At 34.5% G+C, this 27,874-nt stretch overlaps 1 protein-coding gene across 1 annotated transcript; it reads right to left on the bottom strand.

Annotated features, from left to right (window-relative positions):
* Positions 1-613: 613 nt before the first annotated feature.
* LOC112709998 (tubulin-folding cofactor D) lies at positions 614-9,937 on the bottom strand. Its single transcript, XM_025762038.2, has 17 exons — positions 9,551-9,937; positions 8,702-9,249; positions 8,006-8,108; positions 7,612-7,788; positions 6,626-6,811; positions 6,242-6,358; positions 5,968-6,072; positions 5,168-5,338; positions 4,842-5,057; positions 4,171-4,369; positions 3,708-3,913; positions 3,379-3,603; positions 2,712-3,287; positions 2,354-2,623; positions 1,861-1,905; positions 1,181-1,366; positions 614-1,093 (listed from the first exon to the last, which is right to left on the bottom strand). Exons 1-17 carry the CDS (start codon positions 9,761-9,763, stop codon positions 803-805), a joined length of 3,834 nt encoding a protein of 1,277 aa, XP_025617823.1. The 5' UTR covers positions 9,764-9,937; the 3' UTR covers positions 614-802.
* Between the last annotated feature and the right edge of the window lie 17,937 nt (positions 9,938-27,874).

The following is a 27,874-nucleotide window of genomic DNA, read 5'->3' as shown; positions in this document are numbered from 1 at the left end:
AATTCTTTAGCTGTGGTATAGTACATGTAGTTATTACTAATATCCTTCTCCATTGAGTTCACCAGTCATGTCATCACCATAGAATTTTCGGTATCCCACACATTATATTGTGGGTCAATGACGCTAGGCTGGCTTCACTCACCGGTGAGATATCCAATCTTCCCTCTTCCACGGATATACATCTGAACTAATTGAGACCATCTAAGATAGTTTAACCCATTAAATCAAAATGTGGTGATCTGAACAAAATGGGAGTCACCACTAACTAGTACCCGTTACTCAGATTTTAAATCTGATGAAGCAGGAGTGGTGTTCTCCTTCTGTTCAGGATTAATGACTGAGAAACTGTCAACCATAGTTATAAATTAGAGACTCAGTGCAGAGATCCTGCTCTGATACCAAGTTGAAGTGTTTGAATATAATGTTCTATCAAATGAACAGGGAATCATTCTCTTTATAGAGGAATTATAGAAATAGAAATAACTAGAAAATGGAAAAGAAGAGAAAAATAGTAGCCTAAAATAAAGGAAAGATTTCTAATCATAAAATCTCTAAAATTAAGCTAAACCAAATATAGAAAAAAATTTATAACTAATTCTATTTACATAAAAGATTCATAAAAGAAATCAGGAATCTGATTTTAATTTGATCTAGTCAACAACATACAATGTAAAACACACTGAAGAGTACATTTTAATATGACAGGAAAAATTGCCAATTCACAAGAAGATTTCATATCAACAGTTGCAAGTTAGATTGTACAAAAGCAAACCTGGGATGGGACCAAAAATAAATAAGTAAATCAGAAGCCAGATGCCTCAACTAATGCAGAATATGATGCATTCTCATCCAAGTCTATGGGCTTCTTAGTACTAGTTTTTCTTGATGCTCCATCAGTGTTCTTACCAATTGGCCCCACCTCCAAACCTACGGTCTCACATAATGCTACCCTTTGCTGTTTTGCTAGATCCATGTCGCCATCCCAGCAATTATCGCAAATGATTTCGAGTGCTTTCTCAGTCTTGTCTTGAGCTACAAGATTCCCACTTTGTAGCAGGACAAGGTACGCCTGTTCAGCTGCTACTTTTCGAATCTGGTTTACGAGAGAAGGAAAGCATGAGAAAATAGAAAATAAGATTGTACATTGATTATAACTGATTTGCTTCTAAGCAAAAATCACCTTAGGGTACCGATGCACAAGAAAAGAAACAAGTTGTGAAAAGGCCCTCATATTGATTGATTCTGGTACTGAAGCTACATAACCAAGTATTGCAATACCAGCATACAATTTAGAGAAGTCTTTGGATCCCTTCAATTCGATTGCAAGAGAATCCAGAACTCCAGCACAAAAAGTTGGAGTGTTGGCCTAAAAATAAATTTTATAGATCAAATGAAACCTCATCATATAGAGTATAAAAACAATAGATAGATCCGTTATTTTAAACAGTAGAAATTGCTCATAAGCAGCTATGCGCTATAGAAGACATTGGGATATTAGTTGACTCTATTTTCTTTTTACCTCTGCTTTCTCACTTTTGAACATTAATGCAAAAGCATGTAACAAGAAATAAATCAAATTATTGCTCTTAAAAGTATTTTATAAGAGGGAAGTTTGCAATGTTGATAGGGTACAAGATGTCTTTATGACAAAAATATTTGATGTACAACGACAATACAGCAATCTTCCTTCTCACATTTGTTTCCACTTGAGTGGTATGGGACCAAACATATATTGGCAAGAAATAATTACAAACATATACTTAACCATTATGCCATAGCAGAAATAGACCGCATGTGTATGGAAATATAGATGACCTGCTAACAGGGAAAATGAAAATAAAGAGAAAAATACAGACTAACCTCCATGTTAAGGAACACCTTTTTGCTGAATAGAATCTCAATGGTCTGAAATACAGATTAAGTTCATCAGTACATGAGATTTAAGCAGTAACTAGAGCAAATCAATTTATTCATAAAAATTCATTCATAATAGAGAAGGAATCAGTATTATACTAAGGAAATTTTAAGCTAAAAATAAGGAATACTTTTAAGTATTGATGATAGGAGTGTGCTCAAAAAGTACTCTAAACACAAGAAACATATAAATGGCTAGGAATTCTTGAAATAATGGTCCTTCAGCTACAACCTATGGCTCAGTACTGGGCTATAATGGGTAATCTTTATGCTATATCCTAAGGTGTATCAACTGTACACACTTTTAATCAAGAACTGTTTTTCACATCAAGAATTTTAGCCTTCCCCCAAGAAAGAAAAGAAGCTATAAAATAGAAACATCAAAAAAGTTCAGTTTAAGAAGAAAGAATAGTTAAGCATTGCTAAGGTAACTTAATACCTTTAAAGAGGGAATGATAACTCTATCACATTTCTCATATTGTTGGAGAACCCACAGGATGTCAACAGATAGCATGTACTCTCTGGACATTCTTGTACTATGTTCTTCAGATTCAACCTCTTCTAGATATTCCAACACTGCTGAGAGTGATACCTTCTTCAAAAAATCTTGCAACCCTCCAATAGAGGTAACCAATCCAGATAGCACATCTTTGCTATAACAACCAAATTGAAGTAACCGCACAAAGCATGGATAAGAGTAGGAAGGAACCTGCATCAAAACAGTGTGTTCACCAAAAAATAAAATATAATCAATGTTACCAACATCAAGAACTGATAAAAGAAATCCATAAACTTACTGCCCATTTTGCTTCTGCTTCCTTAGAAATGATTTCTTCTAACTTTTCTCGAAAAGGTATATATGGAATATATATCATCTGGTTATACAAAATTCTGCGGAGAACATTTGCAGCTGCTTCTCTCAACTTATCCATCTTCTCTACGGCTTGCTTACAAATTCCTCTGATTAAACTGGTAGCAAGATTTTCATCAAATAATAAAAGCTCTTGGTTGTTCTTAGGCAAGTTATCATTTAAAGGCTGCACTAAAGATTCAAATTCCTTTCCATCTGATGTTCCGGACAAAGAGGCTGACTTATCTATCTTACAAAGCATATATGTACATTTTTCAAGGCCATCTAATGCAGCCTCACGAACCCAAGAACCAACATCACCTCGGTTATCAACAGAATAGTCATCAAGAGCTTTAAATAAACTCATCATCACCTCATTCCTTATTAGAACAAACAGAGAAATATCATTCTCAATAAGAGGTGTTGCAGCATCTTCTCTTTCACTAATTAATGTTTCACATACTGATGTGAGCCCTCTGACAGCATTTACACGTGCTTCAGCATCTCTCTCTTCAGGGTTTTTCTGCATATAAGAAAAATTTCTATAACATAATCACCAGAAGCCAAAATAGTATAATGAAATAATAGACAGGATTTGCAACTGTGTAAAGCACCTCAATTGCACAAGAGCTACATAGCTTCAAAATCACATTTCTCCACTGGCTAGCCAATAACTCATATGGCAAAACACCAATTGCCAATGCAGATCCTCTCCTTACAGCTACGTTTGGATCGGTCAGCATATTGAGGTACTTTGCTGTCACATCACTTGTACCTTTATTATCTGAAGCAAGTAAGTATGCCGGGATAAAATGTTTAAAGGCTTTAACAGCGGCATTCTGAAAATCACAAGATTATTCTATTCATGTATCCAACAAAGTGAGCATATTGGAATTACCCAAAAAATCGATGATACAAATTGCTTGTAACAAAGGGACAGGACCTGTATCTGAGAATTAGGATGTCTTATATTCTCATTAAGAGTATCAAGCAAGCTTCTCTTTATCTTTTCCGATAAAGCCACTTTAGATATGGAAATACATTCAATAAATCTAGAAACAGCTGAACGCATTATCTCTCCTCCCTTTCCACGATAAAGCCGCGCTTTCTCAATCGCAGGAACAACGTCAGCAAGAGTTTTTTGCTTATCTGTCAATGACAGTAAAAATGTCACATTTCTGCTAAAACGTGTATAAAATTTTGAAACAAATTACCTTAAACAAAGAGAGGTTTAACAATAACCAGGAACAGACACAGACTAGAGTAATCACAATAGCTGTATATATTTCAGTACTAAGAGCTCTATACAGTTTCCTCTTATTTTTCCCTTTTATTTTAATAGAACAGGTCTGTTTCACTACCGCTACTAACAGCATAATAAGAAGTTACAGGAAGAAAGTACCAACCAGAAAGAAGAGCATAGCTGCATTGATGTAAAGCCAGAACCAGCTCCCCAGTTGCTAGAGTAGCCCCATGGCGCATGCATAAATCAGATGAAAGAGTGCAAGGAATTAACTTTTCCATGACAGTGTTTGCAAAATACCGAGGGTCATATTTTACAAGAAAAGAAAGAGCCTCTGCAGCAAGTTCTCGCAAGCTTTTATCCTGAAGAAAAATTGAAACAACATGATAAAAGGAATAACCATAAACTGTTAATAACTGAGAATATGAACAAATTTATCCCCAAAATATGACATAATGCAAGGATTTGTGTGCATGTGTGACAATAATGCAAGGAATAATACTAATTAGAAGGAAAATATAATGGACAAAATTAAAAGGTTTTATTATCCTCTATAGTCACATCTATAGAATAGAAGAGTTTTACATTGGAAATAACTCCTTTTTCATTCTTTTCCCTACTTTAAAATCGAATCTAACTTCATATTAGTAACCATAAAGCATACACATTCTAGGAAGATTTCCAATGTTGCTTTGCTGTATATGATCTCCCTATAACAATTTTATTATTCAATGTGCAGAAACCAGGATCAACTTATTTTACTTAGAAGGTAAACTAGAATGCAAGTCCGATTAGGGTTAACATTTGAGCAATTGAACTAGAAGTAAAGCATACCCAGTGGCAAATTTTTCTATCCAGCAGGTCATCCACGAACAGAAGAATATATCCCTCATACTGAGCAATGAAGACAGCAACGTGAAGATAGGAGTGTACTCGAGAAGAAAGTGAGAAATAGTCTGCAATATTCACTATGTCAATGCCATGTGGATAATTCCCTTGCCGTCCAACATTCTCCTGAAAAGCAGCTGCTGCTGCTCTTCTGCAGTTAACCTAAGATCACAGGTTGATTAGGACATTCTGTTCACATGGAATGGTGGAATGAATATCAACCATTCTAGAACAAAATCAAGTCACACGAAGGGCGTGAAAGATAAAAGGACCTCACGGTCATAGCATGCCACTGTAAGGAGGTGTGGGGCCAGCTGTTCTAAGTTGCTCCTCATATCTGCATGATAATATGCACGCCCAAATGCCCAACATACATAAGCAGCTGCATCACGTACATGAGAACCAACACTGTGTGGACCTCTCCGAACATCATAGTGCAGCGCCTGATTAAAAAAAATGGTTTAAAATTTCAACCATTACATAGCTGTTGTATGCCAAACAACTGCTCAACATAGTTCAAATTTAGAAGAAAACAACAATGAAACAAATCTTTGGCAACAACAGCAATGAATAAGGGAAAACTATCGTCATTAACATTGCAGTAAAGAGTCTAGTTAAATCAAAACTGTGATTGGAATGATTTATCAGGCCAACTAGAAGATTGAGAACACCAGCTGTAAACCAAATTGTCAAGGAAAGGGAAGATGTCTTAAGCTTCATAGGCATCATAAGATAGGGACAACGTACCCTAGAGTAAGAAAACAAAACTTTAAATTAGTCGAAGATTCACTCCATTCTTATATTCTATCTTTTACCATTTCTTTTCCTATCATATATGTTGTGTCACAATAAGCTGCTGCAAGGTGTCAGAATTGTTTTTAGATTCTTACTTGGAGCAACATAACAACGATAACCAAGCCTTATCCCCCAAGATAAGGTTGGCTAATGTCATGATACAGCATTAATAAAGTAATTTGACCAACTAAACAATTATAAGCTGCTATAATAACTTTTTAAGTCTCAATCTTGTATCTCTAAACCTATGGATATATCTGTCAAATTTAAGCATCACCTTCACAACAACAGGAACAACTTCGGGAAGACTAGTAGGCAAGAGAAGGCCTCGACGAGCAAGTTCAGCCAAAGCTAAACAGCCTCCATGCCAGGAACCATCACCCTGAAAAAAGTGATGTGTGTAAGCTATAATAGAGGATCAGAAAATAGTTAAGCATATTATAACTATACTGCAATGCAAATGAAAACCTAGGTAGTCGAATGTAACTTTAGCTAGTAAAATATAGTTGTTAGGTCAAGAACCCATATGAAATGATAGTCAAGTATCATACCTCCCAAGGTGAAAATAGATCCAAAACATATGATAAAACCCGCTTAGAAGGAGATGATGTCAATCGTGAAGTTATACGCCCAATGCCTTTAGCTGCAGACCAGCGGACAATGGTATCCTATAACCGAAAGCAATATTTCAGTAATTGAAGCTATAACAAATGGACAATGTCAACAAAGTCATTACAACTTTCAATAGCTTAGATAACTAATTTATACAAACCATTTACAAAGAAAGCAAGCAACAAACATCAGTTTGCTTTGTAATGTATCGTCATTTACATGTAACCAGACATAACATCATACTTCATATCATCTAATGTCAGCAACTTAGCACAGAGGTGAAACACAAAATTCACTACAAGAATCTAACCTTTTAGACATACCATATCCCTCAAAACAGATAGCAACATCAGAATAATCTCGGCAACATTTTCTGGAACCTCCATATCTTCATCTTCTGCTCCATCTATAACTTCATTTGATTTGGAGGAGTTGCCATGCGCAGCCACATTGGACTGGTCAATTGAAATGGATGTATTCAGAGAAACATTTAGTTTGGTAGTCCTTCCCTGCATGACAAGCATACATTCGTCAGGGCAAGAAAATAGATAGACATGAAGGTTCTACAGTTACCTATGAAAAGTCAGTAACATTTTAGTTTGCTAAAAACCCTGCTACAATAACAACAACAACAAAGCATCATTCCACTAGATGGGGTACTAAGCTGCCTATTATATTCTATTGTAGTGAAGAAAGAGGTAGAAGAACTTTCCAAGTCATCCTTCAAGTTCAGGAGAAAAAGCTTAGACAACAAACAACATTTAAAACAATTTCCATCGATGTCATCGATGCGGCGGAACAAATAATAATTCAGAAAGTAGCCAGGCATAAGATATGGTCATAACTCTCAACTTTTAGTAGTAATTTAAACAACTGAGCACACTGCAAAGTCCATAATGATTTAGCTCACTAGTAAAACAAATCTTCAAAAATGTGAAGTTTCATTATTAAATCTTTTCTATGAACTCAATGTCAATATTAAAATTTTCACAAATTTAAACTATTGTTTATTAAGTGCTATTCATATTTTCACCACCAATAATGGCTCTAATCTCATTGTTCCTGTTCTGTTACAAACTCTACGTACAGCTCTTAACTTGCATGAGGAGCGATTGCTGTTTTCTCAGCAGAACACACATTTCCAGATAGCGCATATAAGTATCACTATTAGTTCTTATGGCTTTATATATAAAACATAAGAAAAAAAATAAACAAAAAATAGACAATAACATTTGCAAGTACATACACACCCCAAAAAAACAGTGTCTTTGCACTTTTAAGATCCGATATGGATAACATAAAAGCTAACCGTATATCGCCATGAGGGCAACCGATGAGGAAGGGCAGTGAGCCCAATCCGTTGGGTTAACTTCATTATAAACTTGCGAAGTAAAGGGCTTCGAGCTGCAGTTGAGGACTTATACAATATTGAAGTGTCATTCCAAACAATGGGGATTACACCAAGCAATAGATTCCGGCTGCCAGCCTGCTTAAAGAATTTATGCTACAACAGTTAGAATCGTCAAATATTATGAAGACTTAATTTAGAATTCTTTGATGCCCAAAGAAAGAAAAAGATAGAGACGCTAGATCATCTCCTGAAGCTAAATGGTGCATTCATTCAATATACATTGACATGTGTCATCATTCTTGGTTCTGAAAGGAAGCAGACTTTATTTGCAGAAAAGCAATAAAAGCAGAACCTTGAAAATAGCAGCCATTGCTTCAACAGCACCAAGTAATTGGAAATGATGGAGTATATCTTCGGTTTCAGAAGACATGACCTCATGGATCCACTCAACAAAGCTGAAACAGTCAAAAGTCAGTTTTTGGCAGAAATAGCAGCAGGATTGATTTTCTAGCATGATAGTTTGGAAACAACTAGTTCTATACATCAAATGCAAGAATGAATGCAGACCCAAACAAGTGTGAAGTCCTAATACATAATTACTCAGGACAGATAAACAATAATGACCACCACCAAATCATTTTCCATAAAGCAGGGCATACCGAAAATTATTGATAACGACATCTAATGATATTTAGTAAGAATCTGCCACTATGTAACAAATTTGGCGCCCTTCTTGAGAGAGTGAATTTTAACTGTAATATTCACTGCACTTATGAGACATTCTTCCCTTAATGATAGATAAATAGAGTGCTTTTAGGCGCACACTAACTAACCTAAAAGGTACTAGTTTAAAATAAAAGTTAGCAGCTTAAATAGTTTAAATTTTCAACATGCTACTCACTAGTTTCTTATTTCTAGCATATGTAAACATGAGCCACAAAGAATTAATGCAGCATGATACCACATCATTGGAAGAGACAAATATTCAAAGCATGAAGAGAAAAAGCTGAATTAACAATGAGTAAGCCATAAAAATATTCATGTGAACCTCGTAAAGGCTTTCGGCATATCTGGCCGAGTAAGTAGCCTTGAGAGCACTAGTCCAGCCATAGTACGCATGGGACCAGCAGTTGCAAGGTAATCCTTACAAAACCCTATTATTCTCAACACAAGAGGGGCAAGCTCAAATTCATTGAGATTTTCATTGTTGGCAATGCTGGTGTCAACAGTGGAGATGTCAAAAGGCACCAGTACAAGTATATAAAGCCATAGTAGCATCACACACTTAGCTTCCATCTCTCCCGTGCTTTCCTGCCTCAGCGACGTTCCAGAACTCGTAAGATGACACTTCTCCAATAGAGATACAGCAAGTTCCAGATCCGACACCTGATGGGGAAAGAACTTAATCACAGCCTTGTATCTGCAAACCGTGACTAATGAATATATAATGATGCATATCGGCTTGATTATTTCAAGAATTTCATCGGAAGTTGCCCCGAGCTCAATTGTTCTGGAACGAATAATGTTCATCAGTGGAGAAATCATACTTTCTAGGTAAGGTTCTATAAGTTGGCCCTGCTCTTGATACTTATCTATCTGCATATAAAGGAACAAATGCACAAATTTCACACTAAGCAAAGCACACATTATGCAAAAGAGAAAAGAAAAAGAAAAGTATACTGTACACACCATTTTACATTCTACTTAACCCAGCATCCATATTCAAACAGTACAAAACAAATGCAACAGAAAACTGCTAGTGCCCAAGTGACTCTTATTTCTATAAAAAACATAAACCACCATCTTAGCTTTACACAAGATAAATACACAAATAATAAAATTAGCAGAAAATATAAACAATAGATAAAAAAAAATAAATTGGGTTGGAGGAGAGTACAATGGATCTGAATTTGTGAACAGACGAAGGATCAGAGACACGGCCATTTGAAACAGTGCCGTCAATGAGTGACTTGAGGAGCTTCCACTCTTGGAGGAAGTACTTGTGGAGCACCCTCTCCTTGGAATCGAACTCATCTTCGTCCTGATTCAAAGTCAGATCCTCCGAAACCCCATCATCATTGTTCTTCACTGTCTCTTGCTTCGGTTCCATATTCTCTGTCACAATGCACTTATCTTTGTAAGTTGGATTTTTCTTTATATTTTTGGCGGGATCATAGGGAGAAGTTTCGATTTTTGTATGATAAGAAAGAAGCGTGAGAATTGAATTAGCTTCAACTTTGGAGTTGCAACATATGGCGGTTTGGTTTCAGTTCCATTTCCAGCTGAATATTGTTACGGGTCGGGTGTACCCGGTTTAACTTGCCCGCTTGAAAATTACTTTTTGCTAATAAATTTTCTAAAACCACTAATTAAGAAAATTATTGTAAGCCAAATTCTTTCGACTAATTAACAAATAATATATTTTTTAAGTTTCCTTTTCTAATATTTATTCGTGTATTATTTTGTTAAAAGAATTTGGTTTCTGTGTACATGTAAAATTTAATATTCAATTATTAATAGTAAAATTTAGTTTAACTATTCTTTTAGTCTATCCATCACTTCTTCTTTATTCTATTATATAAAAATTAAATTTTTTGTACTTAATGATAGAGATGACATGATAAGCTCCTAAGAGTATTTTTTAATTTATTTCTTCTAATTCATTAAATCAAATCAAATCAATAATAACTAATTAATAATATTAATTTATTTTGGTAATATTTGCTAATTTATTTCTTTTAATTTATTAAATCAAATTAATTATACTATTTATGTGAAGGGAAAAACTCTACATCTATGTAAAAAATACATAGATGTTATCCAAGTAACTTCCTCCACACACATGTTCTCCCACCCCACAGTCGTTTGTTATACACGCGTCTCATATAACGTATCGCGTTTTCGTTCTTCTTCTTCTTTGTTCGCGTTCTTCTTTTTCTTCTTCTTCTTCAACCTAATAAAATTCGTCGTTCTCCTCTATTTGCGTTTTTCTTCTCTGCTTGCATTCTTCATTATTGATCTGCATTGAATTCAACGTGATAAGCTCCGTCATTCTTCTTCTTTTTCGTTTTCTTCTTCGATCTACACTTCTGAATGAAAATTGTTGAGTTAAGAAATTAATTAATAGAATTGCTAATGACAAACATTTGATTAATGGGTTAATCACCCAATTAGTTTTGATTATTTTTGATAAGTGATGCAGGCTAAAAACAAGTGTTGCAGCAGCCCAACATCAAACAAAAGAGATCAGCTAATGGGCTGAATGGTAAGTGAAAAATAAAGACAAGTCCAAGTCATTCATCTCAAGCAAAATTCATCAAAGAAGCAAAGCAAGAACGGGCTGAAGTAGAGAAGAACTTGATCCAAGCCCGAAATTGATTTTCAATTTTCCACCATCTTGCCTTACCAGAAGCAACGTTCCTCTCCTCTCTAATCAAGTCACATCAAGGCTTCAGAAAAGTAAGAAAGAGAAAGAGAGAGAGCTTCTTCCATAAGCCTTTCACCGAAGAAGAGAGAAAGAGAAATATTAAGCTAGAAAGAAAAATATCAAATCACCCAGATCAAACCAAATCTAGCTTTGATTAAAGGTAACCCATTTCCTCTTGCATGCATCAAATCTTCATCTCTACTTTCCAACACTCTGCTCTATCCGAAATGGGATACAAGGGAAAGAGGATTTCTGTTCTTCTCTGCTATGTATCTACGGTCTTAAACAAGACTTGGGGACCAAGTTGGTTTTCAAGGGCTCAAATCAAATTGACCATTGGAAGAATTCTATGGTTGCTGTTTTATGGCTTTCGGCCAAGATGAGGAAGTCAGAAGGAGAGTTTCTATTCTGAGGATTATTGAGAAAAAGTGAATCTGTGGGTTGGTGAAGCTCAAGGCTCAAGGTGTTGACCTAGGAAGAAGAACCAAGCAACATGCAAGGAGATAAGAAGAAGCTTGCTGTTCATTCAGAGGTAAGGAGAGAAAACCAGAGAGTGAGAACAGTGTTTTGTGAAGAAGTTCCTCTACTTGGATAATGCTTTCTTTCAAAGAAGCATTCATCCAATACTGATGAACTGCATCTGAGGTTTGCAAATCTGGTTTTGCACATAGCAAAGAGGCTGCTGATGAAATCAATCTTCTTCATGTTTTACTGATTGTAATGTACTTTTCTAAGTTTATCTTTCTGTAATTTCTTGAGAGAAAAGGCATTGTGAGAAAGCTTAAGAAAAAGCCATGAGTGGAAAAAGGCTGAGAGAAACACTTGAGAGAAAAGCCTAGAGTTATTTTCTGATTTCTTTAGGTTGGTTAAGTGTCTTGTATCTTGTACCTGTTTTGGTATCCCTTTCTTAGTTGGGTCAGCACTAAGAGGAATAGTTAGGTATTAGCATAGCCAATGTCAAGTTAGGTTAGAACTTGAGTGTGAAAGGATTGGTTTAATCTTGTGAAATTGGTGTATGTAATACTGTTAACTATAGTGAAATTCTTCCATAATTGTGGAGGAGACTGGATGTAGGTTGCATAGCACAAGGCAACCGAACCAGGATACATGCTGGTGTTAGCTTTTCTCTTCTCTGCTGAGTTCTGTTTTCTGATATTCATGAGACAAAAATAAATTGTCTCATAAATTTCCGCTGCTGAGTTCAAACAGAATCAGAATTGTAATTTTGTTTAAAAAGGGTCATAACAGCAACTTAAAAGGAAGGCATAGATTCAACCCCCCCTTCTCTAAGCCTACCACAACCTTCAATTGGTATTAGGAGCTGAGGTCTCAAGAATCAAGCTTAACCGCTTGGAGCAAAGATCCAATGGCAAACAACTTGGGCACAACCACAGTTGCTTACACCCTCACTGAAGGCCAGTCAAACAACCGGCCACCTTTCTTCAACGGGAAGAACTATTCCTACTGGAAAAAAAGGATAAGGATCTTCATCCAATCCATTGACTACAACATATGGAAGATCGTTGTAAGCGGTCCAAAGATCCCAACAAAAACAAGTGCTGATGGAGTGGTGACTCTAAAAGAAGAAGCTGAATGGAATGAAGATGATAAGAAGAAGATAGAGCTGAATGCTAAAGCAATCAACCTTCTTCACTGTGCTATCAGCTTTGAAGAATACCGGAAGGTGTCTAGATGCAAGACAGCCAAAGAAATCTGGGAAAAACTCCAGGTTACACACGAAGGCATTAAACAAGTCAAAGAAACGAGGATTGATATGCTGCGAAAAGAGTACGAGATGTTTAGCATGAAGGATGGAGAAAGCATTGATGAAGCATTTGAGAGATTCTCAATCATAACCAACAACCTTGATGCTATGGGTACAAACTATGCAGAACAAACCTTGGTGAGAAAACTCCTTAGAAGCCTCATAAAAGAGTGGGAAAACACTACCACTGTCCTAACCGAGAGTAACAACATAAATCCCATAACCTATGATGAGCTGAGAGGAAAACTCCTTGCCTATGAAGCCATACACACATACACAGACTCAAAGAAAAAGGGAATAGCCCTCAAGTCACAAATAGAACCAAAAGAGAGTGAGTCTAGTGATGGTATTTCAGATGACGAGCTTTTGTTTTTTGCTAGGAGATTTAGAAGAATGATGAAGAGCAAGGGAAAATACAAGGGTTCAAGTTCAAAGGAGCACAAGATAGACTTGAGCAAGTTGACATGTCATCATTGCAAGGAGGCTGGACACTTCAAGTCAAACTGTCCAAAGCTCAAAAAGGAGGACAAAGGAAAGAAGGAAAGGAAGAGAGTACTCATGGCAGCTTGGGAGGATCTTGAGAATGACTCAAATGAAGAAAAAGAATCTGAAGGAGATAACAAAGACTGCTTCATGGCTGGAAACAACAATCTTGATGAGGTAAATTATTATGATTTGACCATTGAGGACTTGCATGCTATAATTGATGATCTTACCTTAAACACCTCAAAACTGCTTGACAAATACAATGAATGCAGATCTGAAAGAGATGTGTTAAGAGCTGAAAATGAGTTTTTAAAAGAAAAAGTGAAGGAAACTGAATGTGCTTTGGACATCATTGAAGAAAACAGATTTCTAAAATCTGAACTTGAAAAATTAAAAGGAAAGCACATTGTGGATCCTTCACATGAGTTAATTGCTGAAAATGAAAGATTAAATGATATGATTAAAAGGCTGAATGGTGACTTAGCAAAATTTGCTCAAGGTTCTAGTAACTTGGACAAATTACTTGCAAGTCAAAGACCATTGTTTGAAAAATCTGGTTTAGGCTACATATCCAAGGAAGATGCAGTCTCTAATATTTCCTCTATAAAATTTGTGGCTTCTTCATCAAATACCAAAACCATACTAAACAAATATGGTATTGAAAATACTCCAACACTTGAAAAAAAATTTAATGAAGTATACACAAGTGAAACTGAGCCTTCACCAAAAACTGAACCGAGTTCAAACCGGCCAGGTTTGGGTTACATTTCGAAAAATGAAGCTGTTTTCAAGAAACCACCATTTTACAACAAAACCTCATATTCGAAAGGTAAAAATGTTCAAAGAAATTCTGGTGAAAATGCTTTTGTAAAGAGGAATAACTTTAATAAAAATCAGTTTGTCAAAAGAAATGCATCTCCTCCAAAAACCAGAAAATTTCAACACTTTAATCATTTCAAGCAATATAACTCACCTCAAGTTCAGCGACACACGTCAGAAAATCATTGTGTCAATTGCAAGAAATTTGGTCACTCATATGTACAATGTTTCATTGAAAAAAGAGTTGTTGGAAACAAAGTTTACAATATTGTTTGTGATTTCAATGCACTTGGGCAACCAAGATGGATTAACTTCAAAGGATCCAAATTAATTTGGATACCTAAGGCTACTTGAAACTCATCATGTAGATTTGCCTAGCATCCAAGAACAAAAAGGACATGTGGTACATGGATAGTGGATGTTCAAGGCACATGACTAGAAGGTCAACCTACTTCATCAAACTAAATAAGTATGATGGAGGTTTTGTGACCTTTGGAGATGATGGTAAAGGTAAAATCATTGCTGTTGGAAAAGTAGGTAATGAGAAATCTACTTTCATTGATGGTGTACTTTTAGTATGTGGTTTAAAGCACAATCTTTTGAGTATAAGTCAGCTGTGTGATTTATGATATTTAGTTGTTTTCAAAAGGCTTGAATGATGTGTTGTTAATAAAAAGACAAATGAAGTGATGTTTGTTGCCAAGCGTTTCAATAATATGTATGGACTTACTCTTAATGAACTAAAGGATCAAAATGTAGCTTGTCTTCACTCTAAAGAATCTGAAAAGTGGTTATGGCACAAGAAATTGGGCCATGCAAGTATGTTTCAAATAAACAAACTTGTAAAGAAAGAATTAGTAAGAGGTCTCCCTTTGATAAAGTTTGACAAAGACATCACTTGTGATGCTTGCCAAATGAGAAAACAAACATAAAGTTCTTTTAAACCAAAGGAAGACATCTCTACTAAAATACCACTTGAGTTGCTACACATTGATTTATTTGGTCCAACAAGAACTCAAAGCCTAGGTGGTAAACATTATGGTTTAATAATTGTGGATGACTATACTAGGTTTGGTTGGGTTTTATTTCTTGCACACAAAAATGAAGCTTTTTCAGCATTTGAACCTTTTTGCAAGAAACTTCAAAATGAAAAGGATTTAAAAATATCTTCTATAAGAAGCGATCATGGAACTGAATTTGAAAATAATTTGTTTGAATCCTTTTGTGAGAAATTTGGAATATCTCACAACTTCTCTTGTCCAAGAACACCACAACAAAATGGTGTTGTGGAAAGAAGAAATAGAAGCATACAAGAGATGACAAGAGCTATGCTTTGTGAGAGTAATATTCCAAAATTCCTTTGGGCTGAAGCGGTCAATACGGCTTGCCACATTTTGAATAGAACAATCATAAGGAAATTTTTGAAGAAAACCCCTTATGAACTTTGGAAAGGCTACCCACCAAACTTAGATTACTTGCACATCTTTGGATGCAAATGTTTTGTTTTAAATAACAAAGAAAATTTGGGTAAATTTGATCCAAAGGCTTATGAGTGTTTGTTTGTAGGATATTCCACAACTAGTAAAGCATATAGGGTTTATCATCAAGATGCTAGAATTATTGAGGAGTCCATACATGTTACATTTTGTGATACTAACTTGGTGCAAAGCATTTTGGAAGATTGTGATGCAGGAAATTAAGCTCAAAAGGAGGATGAATCTGCTCAAAATCATGGAAAAGAAAATTCTGGACAAGCTGAACCAGAAACTGCAAATGTTGAAAATTCAAGAGACAATTCCATTTTGTCTCATGAATCTGAAGGAAATCCTACAGCCAGCAGCGCCCAGAATCCCTTGGTGACTGAATCCGCCTCCAAGTCCACCAGACCTCGTGAGTGGAGATTCTTGAAGAATTATCCTGAGGAATTTGTCATTGGGGATGTCTCTCATGGAGTGCAAACAAGGTCTTCCACTAGAAAGGCAAATGAAGGATCCAACATTGCCCTTCTATCACAAATAGAGCCTCAAAACGTCAAGGAAGCACTTAGTGACCCTTCTTGGGTTAAAGCTATGGAGGATGAGCTTCTTGAGTTTGAAAAGAACCATGTATGGACTTTGGTTCCAAGGCCAAGTGGAAAGAAAGTGACCGGCACCAAGTGGATATTTCGGAACAAGTTGGGAGAAGATGGTAGCATTGCAAGAAACAAGGCAAGGCTAGTGGCTCAAGGATATGACCAAGAAGAAGGAATAGAATTTGATGAATCCTTCGCCTCTGTTGCCCGAATGGAAGCCATAAGACTTCTCTTAGCTTATGCTGCATTTTGTGATTTTAAATTATATCAAATGGATGTGAAATGTGCATTTTTGAATGGTGTGATAGATAGATAAGTGTATGTGGAGCAGCCTCCTGATTTTGAAAATAAAGAACATTCTAATCATGTTTTCAAATTGTCTAAAGCTCTCTATGGTTTAAGACAAGCTCCTAGAGCTTGGTATGAGAGACTTAGCTCTTTCATTTTGGAAAATGGTTTTCAAAAAGGCACCACTAACACAACTCTATTCATCAAGAATTCAAATAATTCTTTTATTCTAGTCCAAATATATGTTGATGACATTATTTTTGGATCAGCAAATGAATCCCTTTGTTCTGAATTTGGAAAACTCATGACAAGTGAATTTGACATGAGTATGATGGGTGAACTTAATTTCTTCCTTGGGCTGCAAATTAAACAAACTGAAAAAGGTATTTTCATTCATCAAGAAAAGTATGCCAAGGAATTAGTTAAGAAATTTGGTATGGAAAATGCGAGTAGAGAAGAAGAAGAAGAACAAGAAACAAAATGCGAGCAGAGGAGAACGGTGAAGCCTATAACGCGAGCAGATAAGAAGAAGAAGAACTGAGGAAGAAATAACATTTTTTTTAAAATGTGCGGGCGCGTGTTTTCACTCTCATTAATGCGCGTGACTCTATTTGAGATTGGGCCAACTTGGTTACATGATTACATTGACCCGTTATAATTCAGGGTACCCAGACATAAGGGCCAACACACAAACGAGATGCTTGAAATTGCGCCTTTCTTGAAGTCAATGTACATTCAGGAAGCATTTTACAAACAATCATTAGTTTATCATTGAATGTTTGCATGATCATATCTATGAAACAACTTGCATTTTCTTGCAATCTTGGACCCTACATTTATAACAGACAAATATATTTAGAAAATTAGATAGAGACAAAGAACAAGTAAGAGCAATGATAGATATTTAAAATGATGCATAACATGGGAAAAAAAGATAAAAAAGCATATGTAACCTTGATTATTTGCTTTCTTTGGAGCAGAAGCAAATTCTTCAATTGACATACTGTGTGGTTCTAGAGATTCATTGGTATAGCAAGTTGCTGGATTCATAAACCTGAACAAAGCAAGGTAGGATTATACAGACAATAAAAAATATGCAGAGATAGTGCAAACAGGTTGCAGCCATTGCAAGATATGGACAAAGCAAACTTACTTCAGTTCACCCAATTTCTCACCTTGCCTCAAGCATGTATTAAAGTTGACTCTTCAATCTTCCCTATTATATAAATACAAACCAACATTTCATTCCATTTAGCACTCACAAACTATATAACGTTTCATTTCAATCTTCCCTATTATTGACATATATAAATCTATTGGGAATTTGGAATACTAACATTCAGTTTTTGCATAACTACACGCCCCACCCAATTGATAATAGAATTCCCTAAGCGCAACCAATGCAAAAGGATGCTGAAAAACACAAAACCTTTCAATAAATAAAATCAAGGTTTAGATTCAATTTGGTCGTATTGGAGTAGCGAGAAAGGCCTAACCAATCTGGGAATCTTTCGCCCCGATAACCCTCAATTGATAACTTTTCCAAGTTTTGATGAGGTTGTAACTTGTCAAGTATATATCTCTCCGTTTGAACATCATCAATGTCACCATCTAGAACCATTCCAATTTTAAAGTGTTGATGTGCTTCTTGTTACCCATTTTTGCCTCCAAAGCTTCACCACTATTCTTGACCGTTCTCCAACTTGGAAATGCAAAATGAGCCATGAAGATTGTCCAGCGTTCCTAGTTCTCTTATCCCATTCTCTTCTTGCGTGCCGACGATATAGTAACTTCAGAAGTTTAGATGCTTTAACTTGCTCATTCTTTTCGGCATCTCTTTCAGACAAGAAGCACCTCGAATATCAAGGTGGCGCAGGTTCACAAGATCATGCATGCAGTTTGAAAGCATCTCTAGTTTTGTACAATTCCTCAACTTCAAGGTTTGGAGATTGTATAATTTACATATTGACTCAGAAATAGGTGTGTGAGAGAGATTCAAATAACGCAAATGAATCAATTCACCTATTGAATCAGGCAATGACTCTATAGTAAATGAATAAAATGACAAAACTCTCAATCGTTGTCGTAATAACCAAGGATTGCTTTCAATATCAATTGATTGAAAACAGGCAAACACAGAAGGATCTAAAAATGTTCTCATGTATACTGCTCTATTATAGGCTTCTTGAAATAAGTGGAAGCTACCCTTATATTCAATAACCAACAGATGACAAGTTTTGTTGTCTATCATGTGTAGATTTTCCCATTCATTGAGGTGGAAATAGAATTTCCGAGCAATAAATATTGCTAGATCATGTATGAGATCATGCATTACAAATAACGTTTTATTAGTACTAGAAGGTTGAAAAAATGACCTTGCAACTAATTCATCAAAATATGCACAACCAATATTTTCTAATCTGTTGTTTCTATTTGCTTGTAAAAGATCTTCTGTCATTCATAATAGAATTAAGTCATCTTTGTCAAATTCATAATCCTCAGGATATAACGAGCAATAAACAAAACACCTCTTTAAATGTGAAGGGAGGTAGTGATAACTAACTCTTAACGCAGGAACAATCTTACTATCATCTTCCGAGAGTTCCCAAATTTCACTTTCAAGTATATTTTTCCAGTCCCCTTCATAATACTTATTACGCAATAAACCTCCAAGTGTTTTCACAGCCAAAGGTAACCTTACAGTTTTCAATAATTTTTCTACCAATTAGTTCTAGAGTTGTATATTGTTTAGAATTAGTAGAAATAGATGAATGCTTCAAAAACACCGACCAACAATCTTCCTCCAACAATAAACTTAGTTGATAATGTAGATTGTTAGTTGCGAATACAGAAGCAACCTTTTCACTACGGGTTGTAAGGAGAATCTTACTTCTATTACTCCCATATCGAAAAGGTTTTAGAAAATTCTCCCATGTTTCTTGTTGATCATGTCAGACATCATCTAAGACAACTAAAAATGTTTCTCCTGTCAACTTCATTTTCAAATCAGTCTGAAGTGAATCAAAGTTATCCATGTTACAGGGAGGAAAATCTATTGCCCCTGTTATTGTCCTTGTAACATTAACAGGGTCAGAATTTTCAGCAACACACCCATGCTCTAGTCTCAAATTTTGCCACGACTTTGATATCATTGTAAACCAGTTGAGCCAAAGTAGTTTTTCCTATTCCATCCATACCCACGATGGGGATCATAGTCAGAGGTGATTCGGGATCATTGTAAACCTAACTTTTATTTTTTTGATAATATATTTATAACCTAACTTGTCTTTCAAGAAAATGATTAAATTAATTGAGTTGGGCTTAAAATAATTTTAGAATGCTCACGACGCTAAAGTCTGAACTGAACTATAAAATCATGCAGACTGCATCATTGCGTGGTTCCATATTAGGACAAGCATAGATCTCTCTCATCTCTTCTACACCGTCCGATTCAAATATCCCTTCATCCGTCCCTCTATCTCAACTGGCACCAAAATCCATCTCCGTTCTCTCTCTATCTCTCGCTGCAAATTCCCAAACCCTCAAATGATTCGGAATATAGCTTAGAGTAAGATGAAAAATCAAAGAAAAGGGACTCTTCTACCTCAATTTGATTTCCTGATGTAACAGTTAAGGGAATCACTCTACCTCACATGTTCACACCTAAGTTTCTCAAAGAAACTCAAAGAATTGGCTACCAAGTTTTAGAGGATTTTTATACCTCTTAAGTTTAAAATCCTAACTCATAAGTTCACTAAAATAAAAATGGACCAAATCATAAATGGGCCTAAAACAAACAAAAACAAACTAAAATATAAACATAAAATAAATACTAAGGACGCGATGCCTATTTAATTCATTTTGACTAAGGAGAGTCTTCAATGCATCATGTAAACAGTAAGACGTTTGACTTTCCATAATCGTTAATTATTGTCTTATCCAATTCTTGATGCATCTCCTGAACAAATAATTTAGCCATGTTTGCAAAATCTTTTTTTATTTTCTTAGTTGTTGCTCTTGTAATTGGACTAATTGGCATATGACAGTTTTCAGTTTGTCCCACAGAGCCGGTATCATTCCCTCCCTCTTGAAAAAGATTCGTCATTGAATCTGCATTCAAATCAAAAGAAGATAGGTCAGAGACATTAAAAGTAGCTAACACATTTATACTCACCTGGAAGGTCAATCTTGTAAGCATTGTTATTGATCCTTTCGAGCACCTGAAATGGACCATCACCCTTAGGGTCTAGCTTGGATTTTCTTTGAGTAGGAAACCTCTCCTTTCTCAAATGAACTCATACCCAGTCACAAGGTTCAAAGAAAAGTTGTCTTCGACCTTTATTCACCCATTGAGCTGTCAACTTATTTTTCTTTTCAAGCAACTCATGTGCTTTCAAGTGCATTGCTTTAACCTTTTCAGCTTTACCTTCTACATCTAAACTAACAAGATCACTCAAAGGCAAAGGCAATAAGTCCAAAATAGTTAAAGGATTAAAACCATACACAAGTTTAAAAGAAGAAAAACCCGTAGAAGAATGAATGGTTCTATTATAAGCAACTCAATAAAAGGTAAATAATCTTCCCAAGTTTTTAAATTCTTACCAATAACAGCACGTAATAAGATCCATAATGTTCTATTTACTACTTCAGTTTGACTATCAGTTTGAGGATGACAAATAGTAGAGTATAATAATTTTGTGCCTAAGTTACCCCATAAAACTTTTCAAAAATGACTCAAAAATTTTACATCACAATCAGAAACAATAGTTTGGGAAACACCATGCAAGCGCACAACCTCTCTAAAGAATAGATTAGCAATGTTGGTTGCATCATCAGTTTTATGGCATGCAATGAAATGAGTCATTTTACTAAATCTGTCTACCACAACAAAAATGCTATCTCTGCCTTTTCTAGTTCGAGGCAAACCAAGAACAAAATCCATAGAAATATCAACCTAAAGATGTGTAGGAACAGGTAAAGGGGTATGCAAATCATATGGTAAAGATTTAGATTTAGCGTGTTTACATGCAATACACTTAGCACAAAATTTTTCAACATCTCTACGCATGTGTGGCTAGTAAAAATGTTCAGATAACACATCTAATGTCTTATGCACACCAAAATGACCCATCAAACTCTCATTATGTGATTCCAGAACAAGTAAGTCCCTCATAGAATAAGCAGACACACAAATTCTATTACCATGAAACAGAAAACCTTCATGTCTATAAAATTTGTTAAATGCACCATGTTCACAAGAGGCATAAATAGCAAAAAAGTCAAAATCAGTTGCATACAACTCCTTTAAAAACTCAAATCATAATAACTTAGAAGTAATTGTAGTAATCAAAGCATACCTCCGAGACAAAGCATCAGCAAAACATTCTCTTTACCTTGTTTAAAGGCAATCACATATGGAAATGTTTCAATGAATTCCACCCATTTAGCATGTCTTTTATCAAGCTTACCTTGTCTCTTTAAGTGCTTCAAAGATTCATAATTCGTGTGAATCACAGACTCCTTAAGTAAGAGGTAGTGTTGCCAAACCTCCAAAGTCCGAACCATAGCATATAATTCTGTCATAAGTTGAATATTTACGCTAAGCTAAATTCAACTTTTCACTGAAGAAAGCAATGGCTCATTTTTCTTGCATCAAAACAGCACCTATACCAATTCCAAAAGCATTACATTCGATCTCAAAGATTTTATCAAAATTAGGTAAAACAAAAATAGGGGCAGAACACAAACAATCTTTTAGGATATGAAATGCATTTTCTTGTTTCTTTTCTCATTTAAATCCAACATCTTTTTTTATAACCTTTGTGAGAGGCGCAGTAATGGTAAAAATTATTTTCACAAATCTCATATAAAATCTAACTAATCCATGAAAACGTCTTACCTCATAAGTATTCTTAGGCGTTGACCATTCACGAATAGCCTTCACCTTTTCCTCATCAACCTCAATTCCACTTGCACTCACAACAAAACCAAAAAATACAACTCGATCAATACAATATGTGCACTTATTAAGATTGACACATAATTTTTCTTTTCGAAGCACTTCCAAAATAGTTGAAACATGTGACAAAGTGGTCATCCAAACAAGTGCTATAAATGAGAATATCATCAAAGTAAACAACAACAAATTTACCCAAAAATTCTCGCAAAACATGGTTCATTAGACGCATAAAAGTACTAGGTGCATTAGTTAGCCTAAAAGGCATTAATAACCACTCATATAACCCATGTTTTGTTTTAAATACAATCTTCCATTCATCCTCTGGTTTCATTCTAATTTGATGATATCCAATTTTCAAATCAATTTTAGTGAATATACATGCACCATATAACTCATCAAGCATGTCATCTAACCTAGGAATATGATAACGATACTTTACCGTAATCTTATTGACTGCACGACAATCCACACACATCTGCCAAGTACCATCCTTCTTTGGAACCAACAAAACTGGTACAACACATGGGCTCATACTCTCCCTTATGTGACTTTTGGCTAATAAGTCCTCCACCTGCCTTTAAAGCTCTTTTGTCTCTTCAAGATTACTCCTATAGGCTGGTCTATTAGGAATGCTAGCACCAGGAATAAAATCAATTTGGTGCTCAATCTCTCGTAATGGAGGCAAACCACATGGCACGTCAGTAGAAAAGATATCTGCAAATTTCTGCAACAAAGAGGCAAAACTATTTGACAAATTTGGGTTAAGTTCAGTGTTAGAGAATAAAGTATCCCTAAACCGAACCATAAACAAAGCTTTCTTGCCTATTAAAGCACTCTTTAAATCTCTCTCTTTTGCAAAAAAACACAATTTGCTCTCAACTTTCTCATTTTTCTCTATTTTTGCACTATTCTCATGACAAGTACTCTTTTCTTTCTTTTCACTCACCTTTGAGCCTTTTGCTATATTATTTTCTCTCATAGCCTCTTTTCTCTCATATTTTTCTGTGAACTCACATCCCATTTTTCTTTTGGTATCCTGTTGAAACTTCAACTGGTCAAGCTAAACCTCCTTAGGTGATAAAAAAGCAAGAGTGGTCTTACGACCATTAAAATCAAAGAAGAACCGATTCGTGTGACCATCATAAAATGCTCGACGGTCGAACTGCCAAGATCTCCCCAATAATAAATTACAAGCTTGCATTGGCACCACATCACACAAAGCCTCATCAACATACTTTCCAACAGAGAATGCAATTGTCACCTTCTTATCAACCTGGATCTCACCACTGTCATTCAACCACCGCAACGTATATGGTTTAGGATGTCGAACACATGTCAAACCCAATTTTTCCACCATAAGTGTACTAGCCACATTAGTCTAACTTTCGCCATCAATAATTAGACTACACACCTTTTCACCCACCAAGCATCTAGTGCGAAAAAATATTTTGGCGTTGCGTTATGCTATCTTCTTTCATCTGCAAATTCAAAGCACGTTTAACAACAAGAGATTCACCATGGACTGCATACTCAACATCACCATCAGAACCCTCCAAAGGTGGCATACTATTGTGATCAGAATCGTCACCATGATCAGAATCAGACACAATATCATTCCTTCTAATAATCATCAATCTCCTGTTTGGGCAATCACTAGCATAATTACCCATACCATGACACTTAAAGCATTTAATATCTCGGTAGAAGTAGCAGAAGAAGAGTTAGAATTACCTTTCTTTTTTTTAGCATCAAACAACTCTTTGGATTCAGCATCCTTAGGCTTTGTTGTGTCAGCACTACGAGACTCCCACTTTGGATTAGCATGAGACAATCTCCTTGGTGCTCTTCTTTGTTATTGCCTCTCCACCTTCATTGCCATACTGACTAAATCTTCCATCTCCACATAATAATGTAACTCCACCACATCAGCAATCGCTCTATTCAAACCACCTACAAATCGTGCCATAGTAACCTCAGTGTCCTCGTCTATGTTGGCAGTGATCATAAGCATCTCCATTTCCTTATGGTAGTCTTCAACGGATTTGGAATCTTGAGTCAGCCGATGTAATTTCTGATGCACTTCCCTGTAGTAGTCCGAAGGCACAAATCTCTTTTTCATGAGGCGCTTCATAAGATCCCAAGTCTCTATAGGGTGATCATCATTTCGCCGTCTTGTCTTCACTAGTTCATCCCACCAAAGTAAGATATAGTTAGAAAATGCAACTGCTGCCAAACGAACCTTCTTTACCTCAGAGTAATTATGACAAGTATAAATTCTTTCCACCTTACGTTCCCACTCCAAATAAACTTCAGGATCATTTCTCCCTTTGAATGGTAGTATTTACATCTTGACTTTTGTGTCGAGGTGTTATAACCCCATCAGAGTCATCATCAGAAGGTACATGATTCTGACGCCGATTACGAAAAGTTCCTGATTTAGTATTCTTGGACAATGTCTATGTCACCTCTTGCCTCCAAGCTTTCAATTCAGTCAAGCGATTAGTTAAGTGTTGAATGACCCTTTGCATCAATTCCATGTCAACTAAAGTATCTTCGAAATGAGCCCTATAACAATGAACCTGTAAAAAAAATGTTATAGAAAGGACCTCACAATCACTCTCTCACGTGTTTCATTTAATGATGGGCACTCGTGTTTATTCTCAAAATTGGATTTTATCCTCTGTTAAACTTACCACTCTTATCTCTTTACCACTATTGAATCTTTTTTACTGTTGCACTTTAGAAATCAAATAAAATAAAAAAAAGTAGAAAAAATCCGACACAACGATAAGAGATAAAAATGACGAAAACAAAAGGCAAAAGACATAGAATACAATAATAATAATAATAATAATAATAATAATAATAATAATAATAATAATAATATTTTTTCTTTCAAGAATTTGTTTGATTGAGATTGGTGTGTTTTTTTTTTGGTAACACAACTGCCTTTTTCTTGTAGGTGTTTTGTATTTTTTTTTACGTAAATGCTAATGGGCAATTTGTTTTTTTTTTTTGTATTATAAAAATAAAAAATCTAAACTGTACGGAAACAAGAAGAAAAGGAAAAGAAGAGAAAAATAAAAGACACCAAAGTAGCGTTTGGTAGAGAGACAGAGACGGAAAAACTGAGATTAAGAGACAGAGATTGAAATAAATCTCAGTATTCTGTTTGATGCAAAGTGAGAGACAGAAATTGAAACAAGAATAAAATTTTAATTTAATTTATACCAAGGGTAAAATTGGAATTAATTAATTGAAATGAGAATATTTTAGGTATAAAATGTTATTAAAGTTTCGGTCTCCATCTCTCAAATTTTAGTCCCTTATATCCCTACTTTTTGGAGGTACTGAAAAACTGAAATTTTAGAAACAGAGACAGAAATTTTAGTACCAGTCTCTAAACCAACAAACATGATACTGAGTCTCAGTCTCCCAGTCTCTGTCTCAGTATCTCAAAATAAACGCTACCCAAGAAACACAATAAAAAAAAACAAAAAAGAAGATAGAAACCAATAACAGAAAAAGGAACAGTAATTATAGCAAAGTAACAATAAGAAAAGACAAAAGACAAGGCACGAAAAAGACAGCAACGAGAAATAATGAATGACGCAGTGAATAGTAAGATGGCGACCGCTTAGGGGAACTTTTTTTTTTAAATAAGGTCAAAGAAGCACAAATATAGATTAATAAAGATTAATCTAATACCTGAAATCTGATATCAAATGATACGGAACATAATTTAGAGTAAAATGAAAAATTAAAGAAAAAAATTTCTCTACCTCAATTTAATTTCCTGATACAACAATTAAGAAAATCACTCTATCTCACCTTTTCATATCTAAATTTCTCAAAAAAAAAAAGTAAAAAATTCAAAAAAAAATTTATTCATAAAAATTAAGGAAAGAAAATGGCTACCAGAATTTAGAAACTTTTATACCTCTTAAGTTTAAAACTCTAATTCATAAATTTACTAAAATAAAAATGGGCCAAATAAATATAAAAGTCCTAACCCCAATTCACTTCATCTCTTCTACATATTCTTATGTACTCTGAAAATCTGATAGTATCCGCTGAAAACCCTAGGCCCTTCGCGTGTCAGCAACATCTATCTTTTTCTCCGTCTACTACTACGTGTGTGTTTGTATTACAGTTTACAAACGGGAGTTTGTATAGAATTGATTTTGTAAACTTAATTTTGATAAAAAGTAAGTTTGTATTAAAGTGATTTATGTTTGGTAATTTTTGTATCAAAATAAATTTTAGTAAAATAAATGTTGTTTGCCTTATACCATTCAAAGTCATTTTGGATAAAAAATTACTAAAATGGACATCAACTTAAATAATTTTTTTATATTATCCTATCATTTTAATTTAAATATTTAAATAGATCTTATTAGTTAATTTTATAATAAAATTAATATTTACTTACTAAAATAAAAATAACATATAAAAATAGATAAAATATATTTTTAAATAAAAATAAAAAATATAAATTTTAGATATACATATCTAAAAGAATATTTAATCAAATATATTATATTTTTTAAGTATTATTGTAAGAATGTTATTTTAGTATTTTTTTTACATCATACTCTTATTCTAATACTTTTAATAATCTTATTTTTAATATTAATTTGGAATCCAACGTTTATAATTTTATTATTATTTATGATTAATTTTTTATTTAATTTATCTTTTTAAATAAAATTATAATTTATATTATAAGAAATTACACTAAAACATAGTATATGAGAATTACAATTATAAAAGAGAGTATTAAAAATAATAAAAAAAATTAAATATTTACTTTGTAGTAATTGAAACATATTTGAAAGTTCTTGATAATCTTTTTATATGGTATATTTTTAATATTTTTAGTATTCTTTTTTTGTATGCTATAATTTTTTACTATTATTATTATTTACTGTTAATTTTTTGTTTAATTTATTTTACCTAATAGAATCAATAAATTATATTATAAAAAGATAATAACAAATATAATACACAAAAATTTCAATTATAAAAGTGTATAATGTCAAACAAACAGTTGAAAAAAAATCAATAAATAATAAAAAATAGAGTTCATATAAATAGAAATAACAAGAATTCTAAAGATAATATAATAATATACATAAAGAATAAAGTTGAAAAAGATAAATAAATAGTTAGTATCTATGACTAAAAGCCCATTAAGTTGCTTCCTGTAAATGTAGTTTTGGTAGCAAAATCACTTCTGCATATATATAAAAAGGATAAAGTATTAAATTGGTCCCCTACGTTTGGACATAATCCTGTTTTGGTCCTTAAAGTTTAAAGTGTCCTATTTGAATCTAAAAAAGTTTCATTTAGCTTTAATTTAGTCCCTTTAATTTAGTCCCACCGAAGGTCAAAGATAAATAATTA

This window comes from Arachis hypogaea, chromosome 9 (genome assembly GCF_003086295.3).
Source record: "Arachis hypogaea cultivar Tifrunner chromosome 9, arahy.Tifrunner.gnm2.J5K5, whole genome shotgun sequence".
Taxonomy (NCBI): domain Eukaryota; kingdom Viridiplantae; phylum Streptophyta; class Magnoliopsida; order Fabales; family Fabaceae; genus Arachis; species Arachis hypogaea.
Note: the sequence above shows the minus strand (reverse complement) of the source record. Positions and strands in the feature narration are given on the sequence as shown.

Excerpts from the sequence above, each read along its gene's own strand:
- LOC112709998 (XM_025762038.2), bottom strand. The coding sequence starts at position 9,763 with ATGGAACCGAAGCAAGAGACAGTGAAGAACAATGATGATGGGGTTTCG. Across the intron at positions 9,250-9,550 it reads TTCACAAATTCAGATCCATT|ATAGATAAGTATCAAGAGCA; the intron begins GTACTCTCCTCC and ends CTTTATATGCAG. Across the intron at positions 5,058-5,167 it reads TGGCATGCTATGACCGTGAG|GTTAACTGCAGAAGAGCAGC; the intron begins GTCCTTTTATCT and ends CTGTGATCTTAG.